At 44.6% G+C, this 12677-nt stretch overlaps 1 protein-coding gene across 1 annotated transcript in view; it reads left to right on the top strand.

Moving 5' to 3' along the window:
- vwde (von Willebrand factor D and EGF domains) overlaps positions 1-12677 on the top strand; it is a 379611-nt gene that overhangs the window by 196792 nt on the left and 170142 nt on the right. Inside the window, exons 9-10 of the mRNA XM_078538828.1 lie at positions 1657-1730; positions 4560-4833. Coding sequence (XP_078394954.1) covers positions 1657-1730; positions 4560-4833 — 348 coding nt within the window. The remainder of the gene's footprint in view (positions 1-1656; positions 1731-4559; positions 4834-12677) is intronic.

The raw sequence follows: 12677 nt of genomic DNA, 5'->3' as shown, positions 1-12677 counted from the left end.
AACATAGACAGAGGATTGGTTAATGGACAGGAAGCAAAGAGTATGGATAAAAGGGGCATTTTCAAATTGGCAGGCTATAACTATTGGAATGCCACAAGGATCAGTGCTGGAGTCTGAGCTATTTACAATCTGTATTAATGACTTAGCTGAAGAGATAGAGCGTCATGAATCTAAGTTTGCTAACAATACAAAACTAGGTGGGAATGCAAGCTGTAAGGAGGATACAAAGAGGCTGCAAAGAGATGTAGACAGGTTAAGTGAGTAGGCAATAAAGTGATTGATGGAGTATTTTGTGGGGAAGTGTGAGGTTATTTGCTTTATTTGTAAAAATAGAAAAGCAGAAAATTTTGGCTGACCCGTCCCCTTTCAACCTGCCAACAGTTGATTGGCCACCCGGCACACGATATGTTTACTGTCAGTGGATCACCTTGCGAGAGGCAGCGGCACTTGCTTCTTGTCTCAACCATGGGACCTTGGACCTCCCAGAAAATCCATTTCAGGTCGATAATCTTTCATCAAAAGATGACAGGAAAGTTGGATTCAAAGCTACAGGGCCTCACCTGGTGTATATACATGCTCCTTGTATGTCTCAAGACAACATAACTGTTATACATGCAATTGCTTTCGATTCTGTTTATGTTTTCTAAATACTTGTAGAAATATAAAGTATTAATAGTATATAATGGTGCATAGTAGTATAATATAAATACTATTTATAGCAATTGGCCAAGAGTTTCCACTTTCGGTACAATGGTGACCATCCACCAATGTATTGGCTTTCAGGTTTTTTTTTGCTCGTTTTTGTGCAAACGCAATTGCATATCAGCGAATGTAAAATTTGCTGTGAGCCAATGCAATTGGGCAGCATTTTAAAGTCATTTTACAACATTAAATTAAAAATTTTACTTGATTTTTTTAAAGTGGTAACCTGGTGCCACTTATTAATACAACTGAAAATGGGTTTATCACAAAAAATAAATATTTTTAATCAGCATGTCTTGTCCATTACCTGTGAACCATTTGATTTGAAATAACTTTAAAAACTATCAGAGAATGATTTACTTGTTACATTTCTATGATCATCACATTCTTGATTTTTAAAAAATTAAATGCTATGAAAAGGTGCCTGTTAATGACCTTGAATTTAATAAAAAGCAGCTTAACCTTAACAGCCTCTTTGAAGGTCCTGAAGCAGGTACAATTAGGGGAAACTCGCCATGGTGATTAATGCAACCTAGGGGCCAGCTTCAAACAATGTTACTCCATTAAACTAAGACAAAAAATCATGGAAACTCAACTTGTGCTGGAAATTTCTTGATCTTTTGTGCTGGTTTGGCCGATCTTTGAACAAACTGTGCCTGAAATACTAGTGCAACCGAGTGGAAACTCCAGGTTTTCATGATTTATTTTACAAAGTTCTTATCCTTACATTTTTAAGATCCAACAATCTAATGCATCCAATGTGGAGCTGCAATCACAGAGAGTATGAGTTGGAGAATTCAAGCTGTAATATTTTATGTAGCCTTGTCTTTGACCCATGCTCCCTCTTAATACTGCTTCCCCACTGGGTGTGCAAGATTGAACTCTTGGAAGTTCTTCCTTTCTACCAAATGATGCAGTTGGTTATTTTAATGATTTTTTTTCCTTAAAATTTAGATAATAGTGAAAGATGTCCCCACTGCCTATTGTTACTCATTTACAGATCCACACCTGATCACATTTGATGGCAGGTAACTTTCAATTATCTTTATAGTTTAATTTGCTTTGTTGCCCATTCTCAATTTGTTTTGCGCAATCTTCCAGTTACTTGATGGCACATCCTTCAACATATCTGAGAGAATGGGTGGGTATCTGGTGGTTTTCTGCAAATGCTACTCAAAAGGAAGTTATAACAGGGTGCACATTAGTGACGTAAGGGGTAATTTAACCCCCTCCCCCCCACAAAACAGGTGGATTTGGTTCAAGTGGGAGATTGAAAAGTTAAAAAAATCTGAAACAAGATCACAACCAGCCTTGAACACTCCCATTTCCAGCTTTAATGGAAATGAGATGAGGCATAGGCAACCAAACCACTCTCAGGAGATAGGTCAGTTGTTGAAACCTTTTACAGAGGTTGTGTGCCTCCAGGGATTCCCTGAGAGGCTCCCTATGCATGTGCATGAAAGAGCGCAGAGATCTCCCCGAGGCTTGGAGGTGCCTCAGGGAGATTTGTTTCATTGCTAAAATTTCAAATAAAGGTTTGTAACGCTTTTAAAACATGTCCCCTCATGTGACACTATCACATGAGCTAGGACATGTCAAAGAATAAAAGTATAAATTTTTATTACATTTTAAAACACTTCATGAAACCTCATCCCGCCCATGGATGAGGTTTCATGAAAAACGCGAAGGCCACCTGGGCTCTTCCCCTGCCCACCGACCTTAAGTTTGGATGGGCAGCTCATTGAATTGAATTAATTAGGTTTTAAATGGCCTTAATAGGCCTTTGACAGTTCAGCGGGCACACAGCCGAGTCGGCTGCATGCCCGCTGAACTGAGGGTCTGAATGACACGCGATGACGTCGGGACGCACGTCCGACATCACTGCGTGTCATTTTACGCGTCGGCGAGCGGGCCCCGCCCCCACACGCCAACAGGAAAATTCTTCCCCTGGTCCCCGATGTTCAGAGAAACTTGAGTGTGCTTGTATAAGGAATGCAGAAAGTTAACATGTAGGTGCAGCAAGCAATTAGGAAGGCAAATGACATGTTGGCTTATACTGCAAGCGGATTGGAGTACAAGAATAAAGAAGTTTTGCTGCAATTGGACATGTTTTTGGTGAGACAGCATCTGGAATACTGTGTGCAGTTTTGATCTCCACATTTAAAAAAGGATATACTTGCATTGGAGGCGGTACAGCGAAGGTTCACTAAAATGATCCCTGGGGTGAGGGGGAGCTAAATAAATTGGGCTTATAGTCTCTGGAGTTTAGAAGAATGAGAGGTGATCTCATTGAAACCTACAAAATTCTGAAGGGGCTTGATGGGATAGATGCTGAGAGATTATTTCCACCGATTGGGGAATCTAAAACATGGGGCACAGTCTCAGGATAAGAGGCCAATCTGAGATGAAGAGAAATTACTTCACTCAAACAGTTGTGAATATTTGGAATTCTATACCCCAGAGGGTTGTGTCTGCTCCATCATTGAATACATTTAAGGGTGGAATAGACAGATTTGTGGTCTCTCAGGGAATTAAGGGATATGGGGAGTGGGCGGGAAAATGGAGTTGAAGCCCAAAATCTGCCATGATTGTATTGAATGGCGGAGCAGGCTGGACGGGTCATATGGTCTATTCCAGCTCCTATTTCTTGTGTTCTTGTGACCAAGCTAGAGCCCCACAGCTGTCTTTCCATACCTGCTGCTCCACGACATCCTTCTGCAGGCTTCTCTGTTTTACATGGATTTAATCTGTCAATCAGGTTGGTGGTTGCACGGGACATCTGGAAGGAAAAAAAAACTGCAGGAGGTTGCGGAAACTTTTAGGTTTCTCATCGATGACTCCTATTCTTGCACCTAACACAGCTCCAGAGATAATAGTGGGTTGTAGATTTACTTCTCCTTGATTTTTTCCCCCTTCTTTCCTGAAAGAAAAATGCCCATTCCTGATCTCTGCCAGCCCCCAATAAACAACCTAAGAAACTAACAAAGAACACAGGACAAAAATAGCACTGTAGGATTTAGTGATGCATTAGTGTGGGCAAAACGGGCATTGTCATAAGGCGTCAATGTTATGCAGAGAAAAACCTTAAGCTTAACTACCAGAATATTTTAATTCTATTTGATGTTAGTGTGAATCACTTTAAGTATACAGGCTACTCTTAAAAGGTGGCATTTACCTCTCTTCAGGTGTTTATTCCTAATCTTGAAATTCCACTTACGAATTATTTTAAGTAATTTGTAAAATTAGTTTGAATATTATAGTAGATTTTATGTTGGTTACAGAACCACTGAAAATATTTATCTCTTCAACTAAAATAAATTGATAAATAATTGTAACAATAATGGAACACTGATGTTGTGCTGTTGTTGGAAGTACCAACTTTTGGATGTGAAATTAAACTCCTCTGACTTTTCAGGCAGGAATAATAGATCCATGACAGAAGAAGAGCAGGGGAGTTTCCTCGATGTCATGGAAATATTTAATTACAAACCATTAACTTTACTTCAGCATTTTTTGTAATTTTTCTTATGTTGCTGTGCTGCACTTTGAATTAAGCATTTTACTTAGTAGATCACAACATCTCTGACCAAGAAACCAAATTTACACAGACTTAACAATGTGCATTGTAAACTGTAACTTTGATTAAATTAATTTATTACAGCATTATATACATTACACAAAATAAATGCAATTGTATTTCTTATATTGAACACATACTATCGGAAATATTACTAGAACTACAACAATTTCCCAGTAATGCATTTGTTCAATCTCAAGTTATTTAGAAAATTTTCAAAATGTCTATTGCTATTACAGCCATTTTCAGTCATTCCAACATATTTTGTTTGCAACCCTAGGCGTTATGATAATTACAAAACTGGGACCTTTATGCTGTATAAGAGCCTTGCTCGAGACTTTGAAGTACATGTCCGTCAATGGGACTGTGGGAGTCCTCATTATCCAGCTTCTTGCAACTGTGGATTTGTTGCTAAAGAAGGAGGGGACATTATTGCTTTTGATATGTGTAATGGACAACTACATGAAACCAGGCCACATTTATCTGTGAAAAGTCAAGACATTACTGGTAACAACGTTAAAATCACTGAGTCTTACCAAGGAAAGAAAGTAACAGTAAGTATTTTTCCTTATATTGTTAACGTTATGCAGTGTCCTGATCAATGAAACAACAGTCAGCAGTCAAGAAATTACTGCTGGTGATATTATTGGACAAATACTTACTACCTTATATGACATCTTTTAGTTTCATGCAGGCATTAAATGATTTACTTTAAATAACGATCTAAACTAATTTAATTACTTTGAAAGAATGAGCTCTCTGGTCGGAATTTTCCATGCCAGTGGCAGCAGGCGTGATAGATGGCGTGCGCGGACAAAATGGCGTGATCGGTTTCATGATGGCGGGAAGGCAGGTAGCGATCTTCTGCTCTGCCTGCTAACAGAGGGCCGTGTTTCCCGCCATCTGGGAGCTCATTGTAATACATCAGAATATCATTAAAAGGCCATCCCGCCGGGCTCTTGGACCCCCGCCGGATCATCCGTGGACGTCAGTGGGAAATCATGTCAACGTGTTTCACAACAGCACACGGGCAACATGCACTTGGCGACCTGCACTTTGGGGGAACTGAGGTGAGTGAACAGCAATGTTTTGCACAGCTCACCAGGGTCGCCTGTTGCTATGCAGGCTTCAAGGCGCCGGGGGGGCCTGGGTGAAGTGCCGCCCTGCCTCAGGGGCGACTGCTTTCAGGGGTGTGGTGTCTGGGGGCAACTGCTGCTCAGCCTCAGAGGTGACTGTTGCTGTTTTGGGGGGGAGGGGATAGGGGTGGGGTGGGTGGGCAACTGCTGCCCTGGCATAGGATCCTGTGCACAAGAAATCGAGGTGGGGGGCAGGGTAAGCAAGGGAAGTGGCCATGCAGTAGGGACACCTGTATAAACTGACCATTCCTCTGCAACTGAGACAGTTCAGGCACAGCCACAATGATATGATTGGGATCGGGCTCCTCGCCTGACTGCCCACGCAAGCAACGCAGAGGCTCCAAAGTGCAACCAAGTTCTCCAGACCTTACCCCCACCCACCCCCCCAACTCTGGCACAGACTGCGAGTCCGCGACGACTTTATTGGACCGCGGAGTAGTTGCATTGCACACACTGTACAATCTCCTCGACAACGCTGGCCATGTAGCACCACTGCTGGAGGTGCTCACAGCTCATTGTAATCTCAGCAACGCAGTTAGGAGCTGTCTCCCCCATGTCACATGCTGACAGGGCAGCCATGCAGCACACTTTGTCGCCATCCAAGGCGTGGCTGGCACTCTCCAGGAAGCATTAAGGGGCCATTGCACAGGACCAGGAAAGGCACTAAGTACATCCATACTAACCATGTCTCTCCCTCTTTCAAGCCACAGGAGGACCACACCAGTAGCATGGAGCCTGGAAACCTGGATGTATGCCTAATGGCGTACAGAGAGCGAAGAAGACGGAGGAGAGAGCAACTGAGGTGACTGGCCACGCAAAGGCAGGAGCAGTAACCTCATGAAGAAGGGGCAGTTGGGGCTCCTGCACATGCTGCCCAGGAGTGACAGTGAGCCGTGGCTGGTCGGCACCTAGCGACAACCAGGGTCTATAGACATCGCAAGTCATTCCTGCAGATGACTGAGAACCAGTGTCGCCTACAACTGCGCATGTCTAGTGATTTGGTGGCTCACATCTGCCACTTACTGCAGGACTTGGCGCCAAGGGGACATGGAGGGCATCCAGTGCCAGTGGCTGTGTAGGTGACCACGGTGCTCAATTTCTATGCTAGTGGCACCTTTCAGGGCTCCACAGGTGACCTCTGTGGGATATCACAAGCCACCACCCACAAATGAATTCATTAGGTCACAGATGCCATCTTCTCAAGGGCACACAACTTTGTGCAATTCACCCGGGACCAGGACAGCCAGGATGCAAGGACCATTGGATTTGCCCAGATCTCGGGATTCTCACAGGTGCAGGGTGCGATTGACTGCACCCACGTGGCACTCAGGTCTCAGTTGCTGCACACGGTGGACGAGATCAACCGCCAGGGATTCTACTCACTGAATGTTCAGCTGGTAGGTGACTACCAGAAACACATCTTGCAGGTGTGCGCACTGTTTCCAAGGACTGTGCATGACACCTACACCCTCAGTCTGTCACAGATCCCTGGAGTCTTCCAGGGTTCACAGAAGCTGCAGGGTTGGCTCCTCGGGTCAAGGGCTACCTGCAGAGGCCGTGGCTGACGACACCCGTGCAGTGGCCTCAGACTGCAGCAGAGCGACGCTATAATGAGGCTCATGCAGCAGCTCGCAACTTGGTGGAGCAGACTATTGGGATGCTGAAGATGCCGCTCCGATGCCTGGATTAGTCTGGTGGTTGGAGCCCTACAATACAGTCCACAGAGGGTGTCACGCATCGTCGTCGTCTGCTGTGCCCTTTACAACCTGGTGCTCCAATGGGGAGACAAGCTGGCTGAGGTGGAGATGGAGGAGCTGCATGGCTCCTTCGATGAGGAGGACGCCGATGGGGATGTGGGTGCGGAGGTCCTCGGAGGTAATGATGACGGGGTGAGGCCTTTGCACTGGCTAGACGAGGCAGGCGCGCTTGGGAGGCCCTCATAGCTGCTAGACTTGTGGAGGATGATGACCACATGCAGTGAGGTGACCCCCATAGACCTTAACAGCGCATTTGTGAATGTTTGACTCCAGTCTGGCTTATGGCAGCGCGAATACCCTCTGTGTGAATACTCTTGTCGTAGAGATGCATTGGAGGCCCTAATAGTCACTTAATTGCAGGAGGATGATGACGGCATGCAGTGAGAACACTCCATAAATCTTCACATAACCTCTGAAAATGTCTGACTCCTGTCTGGCCAAGGGCAGCTGGATCCTCACTTGGTAGAGCAGCATTGACCTCACCGTCAGCACAGGACTGGTCCAGATCCTCACCAGCCAGCTGGATGGCTGTTTTCAAGGTCCATGAGGATCTTGATTTCGGGCATTCCACCACCGGTCTGTGCCCTCTCTCTTATTGTATGCCAGCTTGTCCTGCATGGAAAGAGTTGGAGAAAGTGTAAGCAGGACGCCTGCCGGATCAGATGATCAATGTGCTTGGCCTGTGTGGGTGGTGAGTGGTCCCATGGACGGGCTGAGGACATTGAAGGTGTGTGTGAGAGAGTGAATGGTGATGCCCCTTGAACTGGCAGTGACTGAGGGCCCTGTGGATGTGTGCTGGGTTTGTGAGTTGAGAGTGATGAAAAGAGTGACTTACCCTGGCGGAACGGAGATCATTCATCCTCTTGCAGCACTGGGTGGCTCTCCTTTTCTGAAGGGCATTGGCGCTGATCACCACTGCCACCACCTCCCAAGCTGGATTGGTCACGTAGCTGCCCATCCTGCGGCCAGAGCTGGGGTACAGGACATCCCAACAGGCCTGCACATCATCCAGCAGTCGCTCGAGGGTCTCCCATCATTAAACCGGTGGGGTGGGGGGGGGGGCGGTCTTTTTTCCTTTGCTGGCCATGTCTCCCAGGCAGTGGTGGTGAGCCAGTAGTGATGAGAGTTGTGCTGGAGGCTGCCTTTTAAATATGGCGGCCAGCATGATACAACTGCGGGGTGATGGCGAGAGGGCAAATGAGACCCCGTTTGCTATGAAAATGGCATGTTTCGCGGGAGTGCATAAATAATGATGTGGGTTTGGGATGATACGGCATGAAAACCCGCCATCACCATTGGCAGGTAGGACCTCATTTTGCACGCCCGGTACTGCACTTAGTGCAAATTTGGGAAAATTCCGCTGTCTAAATCAATCAATAACTTGAACTTCTACAAGCGTAAGTCTTCTATTTATTTCTGTTGCAAGCTTATGTAAATTGTTAAACTAAACACTAATGTGTCTTACATTTACAGCCAGAATAGTGTTTGTTCAAAGTATTCTTTCGTTATAAGTTATTTCGTCTAATTTTTCTGATATAAGAAATCAATTAAACACATTAATTTAATTAGTCAAATAATTACCAAAATATCTTATTCTGATGCTTTTGAGTATTTATCTGCTAATATTCCTATAGCCATTTCTAGTCCAGTATGGATTTATTGATGAGAAATTCAACTGCAATAACAACATTAGAGGTTAAATATATAGTTTCTTGTACTTTTTTAATTTTGGTAGGTAGAGGTTTTAAATTGCTGTTTTCACTGATGATGTGATTTTCTTTTTGGACTCAACTCAGGCCTTGATACCCAGTTTACAATCCACAGGACTAAAGTTCTGCATAGGTTTTGCTGAGATAGACACACCTAAATTTTGAGTTCAGATTCTTTTGGACAGAATTTTAACTGTTTGACTGTTCATCGTGGGGGAAGCTAGCAGCAAACCAGGAACCCAAAAGATTATGGAACAAGCTTTGCTGTGGCTTTTTAACTCAGCCACAATATTAACATCTCAATCTGGGGTGGGCATGATGACGACCTGCTCCTGACTGTCCAAAGCTTACTATTTAAAGGGACTATGGCAGGGACAGAATTGATTCATGCTGCAGCTGTCAGGACACAGTGACTCTACTGCTGGAGTCTCAACATAGGAAGGCTGCGACCAGCCCCTCCCCAGTTATCAGAGGCATCCCTGGAGGTAATGCTGCAGACTATAAGGAATCCTTCCCACAAATGAAAGAAAGTTGCCATTGTATGAAAATAAACAAATGTAGCTAAAAGGTACTGAGGAGGTGAGCAACAGGATTGTGCTCTCTCGCTCATGGATAAAGTGCTACAAGAGGTTCAGTTACCTCACCAGGACAGAAAGGATGAATGGCATATCACATTCAAGTGTCACCCTTGTCATTTTGACATCTTCAGCCTTCTCCTGCATAGCACTCCGCAGATCAACACATCTTACCGCTCAACCCATTCTTCTCTCTGTAGGCACCTTCTTACATCCCCATCTGACTAGCCACTATACCAACTTTCATCCTTATCTTAGTGCCATCTCTCACCCATCCCTCACAGTCACCTTCCATAAATATCGTCTTTCCATCCTGCCAAAACATTTCAATCTCACACTTAAAACTTGCTTCTTTCTCTCTTTGCAAGGCAAGGGAGCAACACCAGGGAGAAGCAGCAGACTGGGGGTTGACCCTCCAGTAATTGCCACCTTGGCCGCTTTGGAAGAGGAGGCAATAAGGCCAGAAGACTGATGGAGTGTCTTGCCATTGAAGAAAGAGAAATGGGCTTAAAGCTACTTGATCACAGAATTAGATATCACAGAGAAGCATGGAACACAAAATCACTCATTTTGATTTAATGTAACCAGTAACTGAAATATGATCATTGGCACATTGATGACTTTGATCCCTTTCTCTTTGCACTTTTAATTCATGTCTTGCATCTTCCACCGGTCCTTCAAGTGTCACACAGCAGCTGGTGCAGAACAAGGTCTGGAAGTCCTCAGGGGAGATCGCACAGTCTGAAAAGCACCATCATGCAACTTGTGTACCTTCCAATAGCTCAGATACACTCACCTCAATGGGAACTCCAAGCTAGGTAGTTGGGCTGTCGCATGGTGAGCCACACATCCCAACTGAGCAGGGAGGCAGGGACAGAAGTGGAGAGTTGCTTAGAGGCCACAGGACTCTCCAAGCTCTGCCTAGCTGTACGCAGATGCCGAGCTTCAGGGTCATCATCGAAGATGCCTATTTTGGAGAAGTAGCAGAAAATATGTGCAGTTCTGTCAGAATTTAGACACATTGCACACAATTGCAGGGAGATTGGAGGAATCCATCTCTACAATGAATGCCATTCTAATGTCAGGTCTCAAGTTTTTATACTGATATCCACCTCCATGGAAAGAGTGGCTACTTGCATGGATCACCAGGTAACCAAGTGCATGCAGGTCCTCACCAATGGCTTGCACATCAGTCAGCTAGTTTAGAATGAAGCAAAGCCTCATCTTGGACACTTAGTGCCCCACTGAAGTGCAGTGAAGTGTTCCCCAGCTCTTGGCTAGCAGAGAAGTGTGGGTGGACCTTGAGAGGGAAGGTGGGTATTCTGCTCAAGGTGCTCCCACTCCTTCCCCCAACTCCAGTTCAATCAGAGCCAGATACGTGAGCTCCTGTCCTGAAGGCCAAGTCTGCTATTGTGCAGGTGCAAGTAGAGCATTATTTAATGTTTCTGTCATAGGCTCCATAACCTAGAGAACATCAGCCATGATCATGTGAGCAGTCTGCCTTTCACTCTGCTGAAGCCACAAGGGTAGCATCACATTAAAAGTAATCAGAAAATAAAGAGAACAAGGGCAATCACTTGGGTGTGTAACTTTTAATGTGCCAATTTTATTGTCATTGGTTATGCACCATAAACTTTATTCCAACTCTCCATTATCCATTCACCTTTATTGCTGCCTCCCGCCTACCAAATGGCCATCAGCCTTGAAGAAAATGGTATGAAAAGATGAAAAGAGTAGAAGATGAGCAGTGGGTGTTAATGAGATGGAAGGTATATTGATTGTGGGAATACTTAGTGTTGGAGGTGGCACAGGACAGTGGCTTGGGCATTGGTGTGCCACATGGCTGCACTCGTTCAGATTAGCTGAATCAAACCATAAGTCCATCGCAAGCATCTCTCTCTGTCAGCCAGATGAACAACCGCAGGGACCCTGCCCACATCAGCCTCTTCACAAGAGCCATCAGTCAAGATCTGAGGATAGACCTTATCTCCGAGGGACCAACTGCTGACTCTGCTGTGGGACTGGACTGACGGAGAATGAAGGCATCATGGCAACTTCCTGGATATCATGCACAGACATGTATGATGATCTTCCCTTTACATACCAGCTAAACAATTGATGGAGCGGAATCCGTTTCGATACTCCTAGTTGATCTGAGGATGTCTTTATTGCTTCGTTTTATCCACTTGTGACTCCCTGCACCTATGGGAATCCAGCCATTGCATCAAATCTGAGAACTCTCTCATTCTGACTGGCCTGATCAGTTGCAAAGTGACACTTGTGCACAACAGGTTTTAAAATCCTGCAGATGTCACCTGTAGACCCCTGGAAGGAGCTGAAGGTGAAGAAATTCAGGATTGTGGTGACCTTGACCACTTAAAAGGTGTTGTTCTAAGAGGCACTTTTTAAAAAATTCATTAGATGTGGGTGTCATTGGCTAGGCCAGCATTTATTGCCCATCCTTAAGTGCCCTTGCTCAGGGTCAACCACAAGTAAAGATAGCAGATTTCCTTTCCTAAAGGGCATTAGTGAACCAGATGATTTCTATTGAATTCACATTCCACCAACTACCCTGTGGGATTTGAACCCAGGTCCCTGATGCATCACACTGGGTCTTTGGATTACTAGTCCAGCAACAATACCACTATACCATCGTCTCCCCCTAATGTTGCGTAATATCCAGAAATCTGATTCTCTGTCTCTGTTGGTGGTTATCATCTCCTGCGAACAGTAACACTGTGTTCATCAACTCTGCCCTATGGAATAGCAGGTGGCTCAGGCTATAATTTCCCCCCTTTTCCCCTTCCAGCTTTTGCCAATGTTCCATCCTACTCTTTCTGGTCCATGTGAGAGGGCCACTTCCTTTGTCACCTTTTCACTGATACACACATACAAATTGTACGCAAGGCCTAAATTATCTGAGTGCCTGTCACCTATACCCCTGTTGGACATCATTTTCATCAATGTTAATTGCAGGCATGAAAATGGTCTCAAAAAGGATGACATTTCCAAAATTCACATGAATATTCCCCTGAATAAGCGCAATCTTTTTAATACCTTGTTTTGACTTTTATGCATTTATTCTGCTGTGATTAATAAGTAACTAAGTTTATCAGTATATACCAATTTTAAATCATGGATAAGCATCACCCTGATCCAAATTTATAATATTGGATTACCTTCCATTCATTTCCACTGTGTATCCAAGCATAATGCTTAAC

The sequence above is a fragment of the Cetorhinus maximus genome, chromosome 3, assembly GCF_964194155.1.
Source record: "Cetorhinus maximus chromosome 3, sCetMax3.hap1.1, whole genome shotgun sequence".
In the NCBI taxonomy this organism is placed as follows: Eukaryota; Metazoa; Chordata; class Chondrichthyes; order Lamniformes; family Cetorhinidae; genus Cetorhinus; species Cetorhinus maximus.
The sequence above is the reverse complement of the archived record's forward strand: the minus strand, read 5'-3'. Positions and strand labels throughout refer to the sequence as shown.